The sequence below is a fragment of the Lates calcarifer genome, linkage group LG21 (assembly GCF_001640805.2).
Source record: "Lates calcarifer isolate ASB-BC8 linkage group LG21, TLL_Latcal_v3, whole genome shotgun sequence".
NCBI classification, from domain to species: domain Eukaryota; kingdom Metazoa; phylum Chordata; class Actinopteri; family Centropomidae; genus Lates; species Lates calcarifer.
The window spans coordinates 19,657,525-19,675,765 of record NC_066853.1 but is presented as its reverse complement, the minus strand read 5'-3'; the positions used below and the strand labels follow the sequence as shown (position 1 = coordinate 19,675,765).

At 38.8% G+C, this 18,241-nt stretch overlaps 1 protein-coding gene across 1 annotated transcript in view; it reads left to right on the top strand.

The window, feature by feature from the left end:
* The first annotated feature begins 727 nt into the window (after positions 1-727).
* Positions 728-18,241, top strand: part of LOC108876168 (rho GTPase-activating protein 42) — a 56,132-nt gene continuing 38,618 nt past the window's right edge. Inside the window, 2 exon segments of the mRNA XM_018665512.2 lie at positions 728-1,024; positions 15,767-15,862. Of these exon segments, the coding sequence (XP_018521028.1) occupies positions 871-1,024; positions 15,767-15,862 (250 nt within the window). The 5' untranslated portion in view covers positions 728-870.

Below are 18,241 nucleotides of genomic sequence, written 5' to 3'. Positions count from 1 at the left end.
GCATCTAACAGTTTGGGTCCAAAGCAGAAACAAAATTTGTCGCACAATTCTGCCAAGAATAGGGTTTAGAATATTAAAAAGATTCATCAAAGAAATGCACACTTGGACAAAAGCAAACAGGGCTGTGGTCATCGAGGCCAGTATTTTGTCAGAAAATTAGTATGTGCTATGATATATTATTTCACGGCTTTGTACATTTTCTGTATTTGCACGGAAACAGAGCTTCTTTCTTTCTTTTCAGTGATTTGTGGTTAAAACCCACGGAGAATGAAATGGGGTGAAGGTCAAATTCTGCCAAAACTGTTGAGCCAGCCCTGCTTTAACTCAGGACTACTCTCAAGTATAATATTGTGTAAGTGGCGGGTAAAACTGGAACTATGCCTACAGTAGCTCACATAACTACGCATAAGTTTTATTGCATTGGTCTGCTGTCATCTAAAAACATTAACTACTAAAGGTGATGAACATGTAGCTTCTGATTTCCGAGGTTTTATGTGAAATGCACCTTTAGAACAAGGCAGGATGACGAAGTGTAGAAAATACAGTCCACTGAATAGACCTTTTCAGTTAGAGATGGACCGAGACCTGGTCTACAAGAACTGGTATTAACTATCCGAAACTAACCAGCAGGAGTCACACGACCACTATTTTTTATGATGGGTAGCTGCCGAAAAAAACGGGGGAAAAAATCAAAGCGGAAGTGAGGAACTTCAGCAGAGCAGGAAAACTTTTTTCTTTTTCTTTTTTTTTTTTTTAGGAGGGGGTGACTTGGAGACGGCTGTATTAACATCGGGACTGGGTGATGATAAGTAAAAACGTTTTATATGCCGAGTTACAGACTTTGAAAGGCAACTGTGTCGTTGAGGTACAATGGGACTCCCCACTTTGGAGTTCAGCGACTCTTTTCTGGACAGTCCGGATTTCAGAGAGCGTCTCAAATGCCATGAAATAGAGCTGGAGCGGACAAATAAATTCATCAAAGAGCTGATCAAGGATGGGAATATGCTCATCACTGCGCTCAAGAGTAAGTAGCCCAACACGGCCTTTTTTTCCCCCTATTCCCCACTCCCACGGGTCCAGAAACCATCTCTTTATAACTGCAGCTACCTGAAACCCACAGGCGACTTGTAATTAGAGGATGCGTTCACTGCAGCTTATTTAAGTCTCTTGTGTTTGCGTCTGAACGGTCCCGTCCCTCTCTGAACTCGAGCCACCGGGAGCTGGATAAGCCTGTGGTCTCCCACTGGGAAACATTTATATCGCTGGTGCAAAGCTTTAAATCTATACAAAAAAAAAAAAAAAAAATCCCATACGTAATTCATTACTCGGAGGTTGTTTCAGATCCAGGACATTTGTTTTCCTTTTTGTCTGCCTCCCTGGCTACACTGCGTGCACAGGCTTGTCTAACAGAGCCTGGAGTAAAAGACCAGAGTCAGAGCTGCTTCTCAGATATGAATGGGTTCACCCTGCTCTAATACCTAATCATAAGGCCACAGCAAGACATATGGAGATCATTAGTGCAGGGCCGGCATTTGCTTTAACTTAACTCTATTAATGGAAGATGCTTTCACTCTCAAGGGCTTCCAAGCCACTCATCAGAAGTAGAGGACATATAGACTGTCTTTAATGACTACATGAAATAGGGTTGTATGAATGTCTAGATGAGGATGCCAGCACTGTGCTGTGGGGTCATTGTCCTCTCAAATTCCAGCTTCAATCTCAAATTCCAACATGCTGATTAAAGTGGACTTCCTGCTCTGCTGTCTCCCTGTAGGAATGGTAGTTTGGTCTGTTAACTTCAGAAGTGTGTCTCTGAAATGGGGAGAGAGCAGAAATATAGGCCTAATAAATATGGAAAATAGCTGGCTTGGAATAGGAAAGCCTCAGCAGTGAGTTGTATAGTGCACTTACCAACCTATCACTCAGTGTAATTATAAATACGTTTTTCACAGTTCAACCCAGCATGATCCAGTCAGCCTTTATTGAAAGAAAGCGTGATTCTTTTCATGCCTTTATCACTGTTCCTATGCAGAACATGCACTGTACATGTTTTTGCTTTTTGCTGCTCTTGTGTCCACTTATGAGAGGACACATTGACAGGGGTTAAAGGCATGATACCAAGCCTTTTTTTCACATTAAAATCAGTTTTGTGTATTTTATTAGGCTTAAAAAATTCCACATTTTTTGTCTGTATGTGTATGCGACTGCATGCCTGAAATGTTCAGGCCTTGTGCAGTGTATACCATACCACATGGGCATAAACCACGATATGCCCACTTTGAGTTGTTGTTGAGTGTGAGAGCACTCGACTGAGTTGTAATAAGGCATAGCCGCAGTGTAGAGGAATTAGAAAAACAAAGCATGCTGTCACCATAAATTGTTTTTTTTTGTGTGTGTGTTTTTTGGACAATCAATGTCAACTCTCCATTGACTAATAAGTTATTCAAAAAAAAAAGTTCACAAAATTTCTCTAGGATCCAGTCTGGCAAGTTAGATTTTGATTATGATGGAAACATTGTTGGACACAGACATCAACAGAATAAAGCAGTTAGAAACAGGAGGGGACTGCTTGTATTTTGCTTGATTTCCTCATTTGCTCCCATGGTGCATCCCCGCAGGTTAGAGCCACTTTGGTCAGCCACTGTGACTTTCAAAAGAGTATACCGTGGCGTGTTATAATGAAGTACTGGATTATCTGAAACAATTACTCACACCATTTCAGTTGCATGTTTCTATACATTGGGTATATATGAACAGAAACAATGAGCAGCACTTAGCATTCAGATCATCATGTCTTACCAGGGTATTTAAAAGAATTCACTCTTTCTCAGGGCAACTAAAGGCCAAACTTATTTCCTACCTATTTTTTAGCAGGAAAACTGTTCTGTCAGTGGACAGGGTACCACAGGTGGAGAGGAATACCCTGCTGAATGGTTTATTCATGACAGTGAGGATACTCAGTGGCAGGATGTCAAAGGTTCATGCAAACAGCTTAATACCAAATAAAACTTTAACGCTCCAGGTTGTACGATGCATACAAGACATTTGCAAGTGAACTGAGACTTTGATTGCCTTTGATTGGGTTATTGATGCAGAAAAAAAACTCCATGGCCCACCAGGTGCCTGGTCTCTTGTAAAATTAAAAATTAAAATAAAGGAATTTTAATCAACTGGTGATGAACTTCAGTGTGTAAGCTATCACAGTAAATAACCCTAGAAACTGGGCCCTAGCTCAACTAGCCATAGAGGTCTCTGCAAAGAATTTTGGGTCATATTTGTTTTTTCATCGTAGTGATGAGTGGGTCAGTCTGGAAAAGCCCAGTTTCAGTCAGGGGCAGAGTGAGAGTGCAGGAGGCAAAGAGACAGAGGTAAATTATTTATGGTCTCCTAACTAAGGACGTCGCAGAGGTTTATGACCCTTTATGACCTGCCATCAGTGGTGACATTACTGGAAGACCTTCAGTGGCCCCCTTTTTTTAAATAGTAATCATCTCATGTTTCAACATGTAGTGAATAGTATGCCATAATTTATGTCTTCACTTCTGCTGTCTGTGTGAATGAGGCCTGTTGAGCCAAGATTGACTTTCATGTTAATACATCACCCGTAAAATGGGTCTACACATTACTGAAACTGCACTTAGCAGTTTCTAGTATGTGTGTAGCCACAATACTGCATGTACTGTGTATGGGATGTGAATAGTGGGCCAGTCATATGTATAAAGTCAATTATGTGTGCACAGAAACAGTGCTTTGTTTGTTTGTTGCGTCTTTATAGGATTAACCGTGTAATATTGACAAATATAATTGAATTTTGCAGCGTTGACTCTATGTTGTTGCTGACATAATGAAGTAGTAACAAAACATAGCATACAACATAGCTTGGCTTTGGGGATAAAACAGCAGCTGTGTCTTTTCATTGTCTATTTTTCTACATTTAACATCTTTATAAGATGGAAAACTTTGCCTCGTCTTGATAGACCAGTTTTAATGCTTGCATGTCCACTATAATGTATGTATTAATACTCATAATGAGGATCATGGTCCAACATTCCTTAATCCCACTAAATTTAAAACTTTTGTTGTTGGTATGGATAATTTGTTCCAGGTGCACATAAGATCTATCCACAGCTTTGTCCTTACTATCTGTGCCTGGTTCTTACTGTTCACACCTGGTGTAAATAACAACTGCTGACTTTTATTAATCCCTCTGCTTGACTGCAGTAATTAAAAACACAAAGGGCACTAATTACCCCCTTTTTTAGTAGGATGGGAAAAACCGCAGAAATGAGGCGAACAAGGTTACACTTTAGATGTGGTAGGTAAGTTTGTCTAAAGAATGGGTGAGAGTCCAGTTGTGTTTGATTAACATGTGCACTCAGATTCAGTTTTAGGTAAAAGCCAACCATAATATAAAGAGCAGCAGTAGCATGTTAATTAAAGAGCTTTGGAAGTTCTGTTATTTGGATTTTTATTATATATGCTTTTAAAAAATGATAAATGAAATAAAAGCTAACCACCTTCCATAATAATTTGGGGTCTGAGTATTTTATACTCACTTCTTTCAGTTTGTGTTTCATCAAATTTATTATAGAGCTGCAATAAAGCTGCATTAAGTATTTTTAAACAAATAGAAGAAAAAAAGGTGACAATTTAAACTTACATGAGATTTTCTACATAATAGAATAACAGATTTGGAAGAGAAATTGTTTTTCTTTCATTATTTGTGTTTATTAAAACACGTATTATTGTTTTCATGGGCATCCCATTTGTAGTCCTCTATCCCACCACCTGTTACGCACTGGAAATCTAATATTCAATAGTCTTTTAGCAGTGGATTGACTGGCTAGCTACCAAGAAGAAATGTTTGAGACTGTTGGGCTCACTATATGTTTGACCTTTTCAACACCCACTTGTTTCCTTGGCTTTTGTCATTTTCCACTGAGCTTGTACAGTTGGCTTGTGTGTGAGCTCCTGTGCAGAGAGTGGCTACAATAGTCATTTGATTCAATGACAAGCTTTACAAAATCTTTTCAGAAGGCTACAGTCACTAATGTCACAGATGCTCCATCTAAACTTGAATCACTGGCAAACCAAAAAAGAAAAAAAAAAACAACAAGTTTTGTTAAAAGCTGTTCCAAGTGGCACCAGTGAACCACAAACTTAATATTGTGTGGTGTATTACATTTTTGCCATAGAGCATACCAAATATGAATCACAATTTCATGACACTGATATATGTGCATGAAAAACACTGCACCAAAGGCCCATAGCTGGTCCCAGTGCAGCAAAGGAATCATCAGAGTCCCACTCCGACTCGGGCAGCCTTTGGGCGATGGCTTGTGTCCTTCACACATAATTTGTACAAATTTGCAAAACAGCGAGCCAACAGCTTGTTCTTCGCTCATAGTGGTAGAAGGTAGGGCATGTATTTAAGGAATGAATGCATTGCTGACCTTACACCTGCAGATATCTGCTGTTTAATTTTCTGCAAAACTGAAATGGCTCTCAAATTTAAGGCATGTTGTCCATTTTAAAGTTATTTCTCTGCAAAGTTATCATAAACTCTTTTTATAAGAATGCTATTTTTTATAAATCCGAGTAAGCATTTTTCAATTTACATAAGCTTTAATAAATGCAGCCAGATTAACTGAAGTCTGAAGTAGAAGACAGCCCATTATTATGTTAGCTGACTGTGTCTCTCTGCCACCACCCCATGCCCACGCCTGTTCACCAGCTACAGAGCAATGCTTCCTCCCTGGGATACATGCAGTAATGAATGGTTGACACGCATGGGGGTTGTTATTATAAAAACTACAGTATTTAGCAAGTCTGTAAACAGCATCTTTACTTGTTCCAATTGTGCCTGCATAATTCTGAGGTATTTACACATCTTAATATAGCTGTAATTAGTGACTGTTATTTTATTAAATTGAGGAAATGACGTGTAGACAGTTTTTGTTGGAAGTGATTTCACAATAGCTTTCAGCTTTGGGAACTCTTAGTGTTTGTTTGTCTGAGGACAGATGATGCTCCCAAGGCTCAGCCACAGGAAATGTCCTGTAAACATGCTTGTATAACCATCCCCCATCCTCCCTCAGATAGCATTTGGCCTGACATCATTCTGCTTCAGTGTGTGGGTGTATGTGTGTATGTGTTTTCTCTGTGTGTATATGTGTGTTTGACTGTCAGACTGTGACTGTAAAGCAGGCTGTGTGTTGCAGGATTATACCATTTATAATGTATTGCTGCTGCTTTGACTACTTTGATGAATTTGAACTCATGTAATGGAAATGAAATACAGGAGTACGTTATGTGACTTGTTTAGCAATAAAGCTGAGTAAAGCGGTAAGCGCAGCTCATGCGGCTCTGCAAGGGACTCAGATGTTTTTGTGGACAGATTTTGATAAAAGGATTAGACGTTGTATTCCTAAAAGCTGCCTCCCCTCAGACTGTGCAGGGAAATGTGTTAGACTCCAGATTGAGCTCTGTTCTGAAGTATTCTGTTGTCACTCTGTCAGTCAAAGTGATTGTCACACCGAGCACACCATTCTCATGCTTACAGTCGCATGGCATTGCACGCCCAGTACTTTTGTTGCCTCTTCAGACTGAAATGGATGAGGTGATGCGCTGTGTTTCTCCTCCACAGCATTGAAAATTGGACGTTTATTGTTGCATTATGTAGTGTATGTGGATTTTTGTCTTTTATTTCTCAATGCAGATGAAATGCAGTGTTGTCCAGGTTAATAAAAGTCGCCATAATTGACAATGTGGTGAAAGCAAAGACTGTAAAGCTAAGTGTTGTGTCTCCTAAAATGTAATGCTAGTATATTAAAATAAAATGACTATGACTGAGTCACATTATCTTGCAGTAATTCTGCTTTGGTAAATACATCATTTGTGTAGGTTACCTGTTAAAACAGGTCATGCAGACTTGGCTGGCGAACACAGTAATCCTGCTATACATTTCTGTGATGAACCAATGTGATGAACTGTATGGTAAAAGATGGTGAATTTTTGTGTCGACTTAGCCTACGCAGATGCTAAACTCAGACTTTGGATGGCACATTAGAGAGTCTCCAGCACCTGGCCCCATGGGTTGCCAAGTTTCATCAGAAAGTGTTTGGACAATGGGGGGCTTTAAATTAGTTTTGCACACCTCTTGTTTTTCTGTTTTTTTTTTTTTTATTTTTATTTCTAACTTGGAAGTGTTTTCTTGGCTAATTGCACTAGCTTTGATCAGAGCAAGAAAGCCTCTCACAAAATAGATCTTCTGTGAAATTTTGTTTGTTTTGAAGAGCCCAGTGCCAACAATTACAACAAATGTGAAATCCTGCTTATTTTTCCTGAGTGCTTTTTCTTTCAGAGGCAAGTCCATCTCTGTCAGAGCTTGTGTCAGATGTGTTGTCTTTGTGTCTTCTGAGGGAAAATCTCTCAACTCAGTCTAAAGGCTGTAGACTTGGTGATAAATGGTAGAGGCTGGCCTGGCTGGCTTTTTTCATTCCAGCTGAATTGCAGGGCTAATAACTCAGATCTTTTCCTTTTGAGCTAAAAAATATACTGTAGCATTGCATCAGCCTCATATCAAGTGTCAGTATCATCCATCTCTTGGGTTGTTTTTAGCAATTTAGATCACTGAAAGTGATGCAGATACGTATTCTGCAGGAATAGGTGAGTATTAAAGGTAAATTCTTCCTTGTTACTTTCTGACCTGTGCATTGTGTACAATTAATTTGATTGGTCGCTTTAATTGATTAACGAGTAGTCAACATGCATACAGCAGATTGCTGTTTAAAAAAAAAAAAGTCATTCTAGATTGCTTTGTATGTTTATTCCTATCAGAATACCAGAGGCATAGCTTGAGTGTCCCTAATATGTCGTTACACCACGCCAAACTTTTCTTGCCTTGGAAATAGAAAGAGGTGGTGTGAAAACTGTTTAATAGCATCACAAGGCATCACCAACAGGAATTTTAATTTTAAGTATACTGTGTACAGGCTCTATCACTGCACCCCAGAGACTACTGTATGTGCTGTAGTCTCCTCTGTTCATGTTTTATTCAGCCATATTAAGACCTATCTGGTGCTTTAGAATTAGTTCACAGGTTGACCAACTGCCACTTAAAGTTACTGCCTGCTACTTCAGCAGCGAGCGTGGAGTTACTAGATAAGGCTTTGTTTCAGGCAACTGCTAGTGGTGGGAAATGTTCGGTACGCTCCGGGAGTGCGAGGGCCCGTCTGGTTGGCTCTCCTCTCGCGGCTCCTCTCCCTCCCCTGCTGGGCGACTGACAGGCGAGTGTAATAGCAAGCAGGTGGAAGAGGCCTTACCTGAAGGGCTGCTTCCCCCCGTTACAATCCCTCCAAATGGAATCAAAGTGGCACAATGCACCCTACTGTTGCATCAAAGAGATCTCCCCGTCTCTCGTTAAGCTGGGTGCATAGAAGCGTTCCCCTTTGAAGACCTTCTCATCTAAAATCAGTATTGTCTCGCTGACAAGATAAAGTAGCGATGGTGTTTCTCACTACAGTATTGATGTACAGGCAGACAGTGTGCTGTCTCTACAAAAGAAGTGCATTGTTGCAGGATGCTTTTGTTTTTGTTTGTTTGCCTCAATGGAAGACAAAGATGTATAGAAAAGTCTTGAAATGTGCCTTGTAAATACTAAACTGAAAAGACACTGAGTGTGTTCTGAGTCATTTTTAGGGAAGTGTAAACATGTAGCTATTTAGCAAAAGCTGAATATGAATTCTTTATTGTGCAGATTGTTGCTTTTTAATGGAACCCATTTATGCCAGGACTACAGGTTTTAAAAGCTTTTCTGCACAAATTTGTGTTAAAGAATTCATTAAAACCCCTGAGACTATTCAGAGGAGTGAAAGCACAACAAAGATACTGCTTAGTAATTAGCATTGTGATGAGTATGTCAGTCATGCAGAATGGTAGGGGTGCAATACACTGATGTTCTGGCACGCTTCAACATGTGTGGGTCAAGACGACATTTTTAAAATACTGTCTTTTGTGAGACTGAAGTTTCTCTCTGTGAAGGGGGTAAACAAAGTAACGTGAAAACTTTATTAGTTTAGTTTGAGTATACTTGTCATATTAATATGGGTTTATTTCAAGCTGCATGCCTGCTCTTTGTTAGTGCAGTTTGTCTTTCTTTGGTGGTGTGATTTATGAAGTAGTTTTTATGACCCATTGCCCTTGCAATTTAAGTCCAAATACTGTGTCCTTGAAGGCTTTTTCTCACCCTAAACTAAAACATGAAGCAATTAAAAGACACATGCTGCTAATTGGAATTCAACTTAGTATTTGTAGTGCATTTCTGCAGTATTGAATTTCTAATATGTGATGCTGTACTTGAGTAAAGAATTGTGATTATGATTATATGGTTATGGTGGGGTAATCTTCTGTTGTGCTAGATATGCTGGTATTTTTCAATACTATTTCATTTTTGTGTGTAAGATTTTTTAAAAATACAGGTGGATTAATTTGTTGAATTATTATACCTTAAGGAAAGAGTGAAGAAATTGTGTAGTACAGCTTTAGTGTACTTTCAACTAAAAAATACCACTTCTGTTTCTGGAAGTCATAGCTCAGAGAAAAACAGTGAAAATCTAAATTGCATTGCAGAATTTATGCATCATGTCCAAAAATTATAATTCATGTCCTAATAGCTACTGAAGTAAGCCTACACCTCAGCTTGTTGGCAGGAGAACTGCAGACTTTCCTGCAGTGTTGTCTGTGTTTTGTCAGGATTGTCAGCAGATGGAATTTTGTAGTATGTGGTTGCCCTGGAGACGAGATAAAGGGTGTACCCAGGGGGCTCTGCTGTGTGGTGACTGACAGCCATAGTTCTCTTTCACATCTCACACACTGGGCACAAACTGGGGAAGCTGCTCCATCCAGTCACATCTTGGCTGGGTGGTCAGAGCTCTGCTCTTTGATTAGAACCTGCACAGGAGGATGGTACACCACAACTTTTGTTCTTTCTGTTACCCCTTTTTGCATGCCCACTGTGTGAAAAATCATTACTGCAAGTCAAATACTGTGTTAGCAAAATTGCATGCAGGGTGAGATGAAATGTTTGCTCAGTGTAATAAAATTAAAAGGCAGTATTTTAAGGTGGTGGTATATACAGCAATACAGTAGCTCTTTCTCTTTCTTTTCTTATTCCACTGTTACACTTCATGTAGTAGACCTTATCAAAGTTATGCTTTGTTCTTTTTATTACTCCCCTCAACGGCACAGCTCTTTCTCACCACACACGCTCAAAGTGGAATGCACCAAATTTGTGTTTGTGTCAGATGGAGATGGAGAGGAGTGAGATGAAATATTTGGAGAACCATCCTACTCTATACTGTCCATTTTCTGTAAACCCCAAAATGGTGTTTCTTTCCTTTTGTCTTTAATTGCTTATTTCCTTCTTTTATCCTTGGATAGAGGCTAATCTGGCCATGTGAGGTCTTATTTACTCTAAAATGGCTAGCAATAAATAAACATGAAAACTGGAGTAAGTAAGTAGTAATAGCAAATTTCGCTGTATATAATGCACTATGTTTGTTGGTACCAAAAATTGCTAAGGTTACAAACTGAAAAAACAAAGATTTGATTCATCAGTAGACTTATATATTTGGTTGCAGGAGACCAAACAAACAGCAGATGGTCTTGCAGTGTATGTGCAACCTGGAATGTGTTGCACTGATTATTCCTTTACTGCTTACCTAAGGTTAAAAATTTTAAGCTGTTCATTCATCTCCATTTATACTGATGCTGTTTCCATTTATCTTTGCTACTCGGTCTTGTGATCACTTAAATTGAGGCAGTTTCTTTGTAACTCGTTGAGCAATATTTTCTGCAGTACCTAATGGGCCAAAATCATTTGTGCCAATTCCCAAACTTAGTAAATAATGCATATGTATAGATAAACAGAATCATTGTTGCAGGTCTTTCTTGGGTGTTGTCCCTAATTAAAATATGGTAAATATTTATTCTGCATTGAGGTGTAGCTGCAGGAGGATGTTAGTAGTGAGCCTCATCATGTGGGCAATCAGTTTCCTTAAGGTCTGCTTGTGTATGCTCTGTCTGAAATCATACACTGTACTCAGACCACTAATGTGCATTAATTAATGAATTATTCCTGCATAATAAGGGACCACTTAATATTGTTTATTACATTCCCAATGTGTGTTATTATGAAACAGGTTCAGAAGTCACATTTCACAGTTATTCCCCTCAGTGATATTTAAGAAAATATACATAAATGTATTTTGAAATAAAACAATCCATGAGAAGAATCATTAGTAAAAACAGAGGGCATTATCTGCTCACCACCAGTTCCTTTGATACTAAGTGAGGTGAGTGAGTAACTAGCCAAACACTTGTGGGTAGTGTAGTATTTTTGCAGGTTACTAGGAATAGAATCAAAGTTGTCCCACTTCTGTGTTACCTTCTGCTCCAGCAGCTGTGTTGACCATACCTCCCATGAGCCCCTGACACAGAAGTGCTGTTAAAGCCTAATGGGAGCTGTAGTTGTGAAACGTCAATGGTAAATGCCAAAATAATCATTATTCGCTAAGTTAGCAAGCAAATAACTTACACACATACCATAAAAGTGTTATATACATTTGCTAACCCTGTGGTTGTGGCAGCCAACTAATTGGTGGTCTAACATTTGACTAACTTTTTGGTAATCACCAGTTTTAGATATTGACACGTTTCAGTTGGTACAAAATGTATTATTGTAGTAAAGATAGAGTAATCATGTTGATTTTCTTTAAGTTTTTTAGGTGTGCTTGATTTCCTTGGTTTTTGATGGTTATGAGAAAACAGTGCATTCAGCTGACAGCAACATAGGTTTGTTTTGTGAGGCTGGGGCCTGTCTGAACGTCAGAGCTAAAAGATCATCCATTATTGATGGTCCTGCGAGCACATCCAGACAACTGTAGCTAGGTATTGATCCCAAATCAGCAGCTTTAGAGTCAAAGCAGGAATGATATGAGCACAAAGCTGGCACAGTACATCTTTTCTTTAGAACAGGTCCTCTCAGTGACACTCAGAGCAGCCTCAGCAACATTTACAAGTGGTCAGACGTAGACATGTAAGATAGTGTAGGTGTCTGTGAGAGCATATCAATCTGTGGTCTCGATGAGTGTAATGTAGTCATAATTCTGTTTAATTCTGTTCTTCCGATAACAAAAATACACTGAAATACAACATAACAATGGCTGTTATAGATATAGAAAAAGATCCTCACTGACAAATATCATCATGATTCTTTTTTATCATGCTTTCTCAGCAATTTATGTTTCTGTGGAGATGAGAGCATTGATTTTTGTGGGCTTTTAAGGCCCTTTTGTACTTTGAGTTGCCTGTTAGATTAACTATCATTGCTGAAGTAGGACCTGCATAGGTTTCAACTCAATATCCATTATGAGTAGTCAAAGTTTACTTCAAACAGACAAGTTCTAACAAACAGTGGAAATTCAAAGGTTAGTCTTTTTTTTTTTTTTGTTGCTAGCTCTTAACTTTTAGTCATCGTTATCTGATAAAAGATGATCAGTGAAATATGATTAAAATCACAAGTTCTTTTATGCATTAAAAAATATGTTTGATTGCATATGACCAATAACACTACTGCTTTTATTTATGTCATAATTTATACTTTCCATCCTGTTTTTGCTTTAGTAACTAGGGTTATGTTTGAGATCCGTCTTAAGGAGCCAAGTCATAGTCTCTTAAATATATAATACTAGGATGTGAAACCCATTCGGTATGAAAAGGATGTGTACAACTGTACATATCCATACAATATGCATGGTTACAAGCTGCAAAACAAATCCCACTAACCTTTAAAAATAAATAAATAATAAAAAAAAATATTTCTAGAGTTTTCTATCAAAAGAACATGAGTTTGAGTGTCTACAGTATATTCTGTACTGTTACTGTGTGGATGTTCTTACTTTTGAGGCAAGAGTCTTTTAAGTTCATAGTTATTTGAAGTTAAGTCGTGACTGTTGGTGCGAGAAGAAAGACGGAGAGAAGCAGTTCACTGTCAACAATGGATATGAGAAAAATGTGTACATTTCAAACTGTAAGGGCTGAAAACTAAAATGTCAGAGTATGTTTGAATTGCTGTTTTGTTCTGCCTTTAATTATAAATTCATCTGAATTATGAAATGCTAAAAGCCTCCATTCCATGCTGAAGCTTCATCCCACTCTTTAAAGTACTTGTAAACACAGGTTACTTTCACCTTAGCAAGACTATAGCCACAGCAGACCCACACATTAACCTTTATGTAACCGAGGTATGAAACAAATTGAAATCAGTTGTATAATAAAAAATTAAATACAAGTGATTTGTGTACTTGGTCATCTATATGTAGGTTGGGACTGCAGCACCACTTTGCCCCTCACCTTAAAAAGCAGCTTAATTGGTTTCCATCATGTTTTTCTTCTGAATCTGACTACAATCAGATCCTCTTCCCACTTGTGCCTGATTTCTAGTTTGCAGATCACTAGATACAGAATGTGTACTGTATCTGTCATAGAGAAGGTCTATGTTTTTATGCGTTCATGAGTTGTATTAAAGATTTAAAATATTTTATATTAAAGACACAGTCCCGATTTTTGTAGTGTTTATTTTTGTCTTGTTTTGTACAGTAGTTCTTAGAACCTTTTCCCCCAGCATAATCCCATTCCATTATACAAATATATTCAATATTTTAAAAAAGGGAATAAGCCTTTTATTGCCTCAAAATACAAAGTGATTTTGTTGAGTTTATATTTGCTGTTATTTCAGAGGAAAAAATGTCTAAACCCCTAAAAATTGGTTGTTGAGCAGCTCAGCAGTTATGCCTTGATGTTGGCTAATTGGAGAGTTAAAGCTTTTAATACTCCACATAAACTTTTGAAAGATGTTCACACTGAGACAATTAGAACTAACTATTATAACTCAGCTATTTAAAAAATAAAGGCACATAATCAACTAAAAACCAGCACAATATCAAACATTTTCATCACAATAACTGTAATAATTTCTAACCTGAGAGTACCTGAAACCTGAAAGGTAAACACTGGTAATTGCAGGTCATGTTGAGGTATCAGACTTTGCAGGACCCATTTTGTTGTTTTTTTTAGAAGAATTAAGTGGGAGGTTTTAGATGAGGCAGGCAGGGTTCAGGAAATTAAAACCTAGTCATTTCTTTCTCCATAGGCAGTATTAGGTGAGAGGCTGTTAAAGCACGTATAATTCTTGAATGGACATGCAACACTCTGGTTGACTCATCGCTACAAACAAAGAGCAACTGCTCTTTGCTTACTCTGGCTTGATAAGTCAGTAGAGGGTAGAAGACTGTGTACATAAAAACTTTATGAGAGAAGTCAGCTACCCCTCCCAAAGATCTTTCTGCTACACAGACACAGAGCTTACAGATCCATTGCCTGTGGCTCTAACAGCTGGATGAAAGCAGATGTTGAGCCTCACTGAACTTGTTAAATACATTTAACAGCTTGAATCAATTCTGTCTGATTTTCAGTCATATTTGGATCAGTTCATAAGCAATTGTGCCATGATTTGTTCCTGATTGCCACATTGAAGCTCTGTAGATGCTTGGACTGATTTACACCTTTAGCTGGCTTTTTCTCCACAGCAATGGTTGCTAAGGCTGATGGGTACTGTAGTATTTAGAGACACTTGACATATCAAACTCCTCCCAATTACAGTTGTAATGTGAGACATGGTTAAGAACATAGTAATGTTGCTATTTTTAAATGATCTTTAAAGCCATTAAAAGTGAACTGTCAAATATAAATTTACAACTGGATGCCTCTGAGACTGTAGAGATACCAATTTTTCCACTCACACCACCATTGAATATTTGAATAAAAGGCAGGACTCACTTTTTCTAAGCTGGACAGTTATGAAATATAAAAGGGTAAAGCCTTTTTCTTTGGAGGTTGTCAAATGTCACTCTGAAAAAACTAGGACAGCACTTCATCACAACTAAACTCCTGGAATGCAGTAAACAGCATAAATTTATATCTAGCAGTGTGAAAGTGTCCAAAGGTGGAATTTTTCTAAGGATTATTACTCACTACGTGTACTATATCATTTTTGACGTAAAGGTTAGGAAGCTCAGCTGGGCTTAATTTTTCTGGACAGATCTGAGTATTATGATCAATGGACAAGTGATAAAGTAAATATAGCAGATATTGCAGTCACTCACAGGCCTTCTATTGTATGAATGTCAGTGGGCATGGAATTGGACAGTCAGCAGATCATAAAAGTGCATTCTTTTGCTCTTCTGCTCCCAGAAGCTGTCAGGTAATAGTCTTTTTAAGCTCCACTATTTTGTTGCTATAGCTGTGACTATAACAAATAGCAAACTCAACACTAGAACTGCCAGGGTTATGTGTATAAGTACCACTCTGTCCTCATAGGGAGGAACGACTGAAATCTATATGTATGCTGGACTGTGATGCACCGGTATGATGTAATATTGAGCTTGGATTTCTGCTAACTCTCTTGCTGCCGACTCAACTCAAAAACCGAAAGGATTCTAAAGGCAACCTTGACATGCTGGTATTACTATATGACTTCTCAGTCTCCATATTGCTTACAGAAAGTAGTTAATAGTTGGATATATTCTATATGCACAGGGCAAGGAGCTGGCTGTTATACATATGTAGAATGTCATCTATGTGTCTTAAGTGCTCGATTCATTTGTCCAGTGCTTTATTCTGATGCTCAGACCCTCTTATTTTGCAGATCTTTCTGCTGCTGTCCAGAAGTTCTCCCAGTCCCTGCAGGAGTTCCAGTTTGAGTGCATAGGTGATGCAGAGACAGATGATGAAGTGAACATTGGTAAGTTCAGTTTGGCCAGACTCAGGAGGGTAGATCTCTCTTTTTCCAGTCTTTCATCTTCTTTCCTCTCCGAGCTCCCCAATTAGTCAAATTGTCACCTTTTCTGACATTTCCATAAGATTACTCTGGGGAGATACTTGAACATAGCAATTCTTACACATATCAGAGGAGCTAGTTTCCTGTGGCCAAGGACCAATTGCTCAAAATATGATATTACTGTATTTGAGCAATTTTACATTAGAGAAAGTAGTTAATAGGAAAGGGAAAAGCTTTATCAGAGTCACTGGGAGCTGTTTCCAGGCAAAATTAAGCATACTCTGCAAATTCTCAGAATGGGATTTGGCTTTGAGTATAGATCTTAAAGTTGTCTGTGATGCATGTATAATTAATGCTATTGATTTGCTTATGATGCTTCCTGTGTATCTTTTCAAGCCTATAAGAGATCAAAGGGACTAATTGTGATCAGTGTCAGAGATTAATGGAGGTGCGAACCTCCTAGCCTCCAACAGGAATATGAAAGCGACTGTGCAGAGGGCCTCTCTGGCTCTAATGGGCAGGGTTCCCAGTCTGGCCTCTTCCTCCTCTTCTTTTTTTGCTCTGCTCATTATCTGCAGCTTGAGTCCTTCGCTCTGCGGAGCTGGAGTCTGCTGAATTACTGTCCATCTGTGAGGGCTAGACTGGATATCGACCTCCCCTACACGGGGCTGTAATGTTCATCTGAATGCATAATGAATAGTCCTTTTTCCTTTTTTCTGACAAAGCTGCAGCGGCTGTATTATGGGAAGGGGTGCGGGACACCATTTATGTTCATTGGAAAAATCCACACCCAAATCCAAGCCTCATTAGAATCAAGCGTGCTTTAATTTGAGGCAATGCGCCCTTTCCCTGGACTTCAGTCAAACAGTGGTGTTGATCTCAGGTCAAACAGTGGGATGCTTTAGCTGCCCACCTGTTATGTAGCTAGACCTGCACAGCATTTGTGCTGTGAAAATTACTGGCACAATAGAAGCTAGTGGTTTGGCCATGCCTGTGGCATCTGTTTGGAAACATTTTGTTGACTGTGCAATGCAGACAATGGTAAATTCACTTTGGAGGCTCTTAATCAAGACCACCATGGATGCAACACTGGAACTAATAACATAATGACTCAGAAAATGTGAAATAACTTCACACCATGTAATAGACTGTGTAAAAAGTGTTATTTTGTCTGTAGGAACTGAGTTTCAATATCTTCTCACAGAAAAATGATTTCCTCACACTCTAAGCTGCACTGCTGTGTTCCCTTACCATCTTGGAGAGAAAAGGCCATGATTACTATTTGAGGAAAAAAATGAACAGCCTGTTGAAATCAATCTAGTCATCAATGAAACTGAGTTTTCTGACTGACATAGCTAGACCCTTGTGTGAATGCCAGCCATGATCTTGATTCAGTATTGGTATAGTTCACTTTGATGCTCCCAACTTCCCCACATAACATCGGGATCCTATATGTGCTGCCAGACGGGTTCACCTGACCTTTTATTGATTTCACTCTATGACTTCCTGCAGTGACATTCACATTCCATGCCAGTTATCTAGGAATCAATGGGGCCAAAAGATTGATGTGGCCATAGAAATTAAAATTTTTAGAAAAGTTACATGCCCCTCTCTCGGAAGGTCAATCCTTCAGTCTACAAGAACTGTTCAGAGCCTTCTGAGATGTGCTCAAATCTAGATCATAAAAAGACACATATCAAGCAGAAAGGCAACATTTAAACCCATGAACTTGATGTAAATAAATATGGAAATCTACTTATATGATACAGAAAAAATGTACGTATACAATAAATGTATATTTTTCAAATAAGCTCATCTTCTGTGTTCATCTACTTTTGAGGTGGTAAATTTTATTTAATTCCACGATTCTACCATTTTCTTCCATTTACCAGTGAATGATATGCAAGCTGTAACCTCATTTTGACTCCCATTTCCTTTCTTTGGAGTCTAATCTTGTCCCATCAACGGCTCCAGCTGTGCCCTTTACCCCCTGAGAGGTTTGTGCCGTTGATAAAGGAGCTGGTGGCACTAATAGGAGGCCAGCCTTCCTGCAGGATCACTGACACAAAATCATTGCTCCCTGGTCTTTAAAAGCTTTGGTGTGTAAATGGAACAAAGTGTCTAAGATGATGCATTGGGTCCCCATGCCAGGCCATCGCAGCTGATAATGATGTTACTGTGTTGGCAAGCAGAGCAGCTCGACCGCTGCTAAATGGCTGGACACAGGGTGACACAGGGGCTGACCAACAGAGGCCACACTGTATCTGGCCCTGTATTTAATGAAGCTGCAAAGCTATCAAGGCACAACTCTCTGGCAGATAAGCTTGAATGTATTGTATGCTG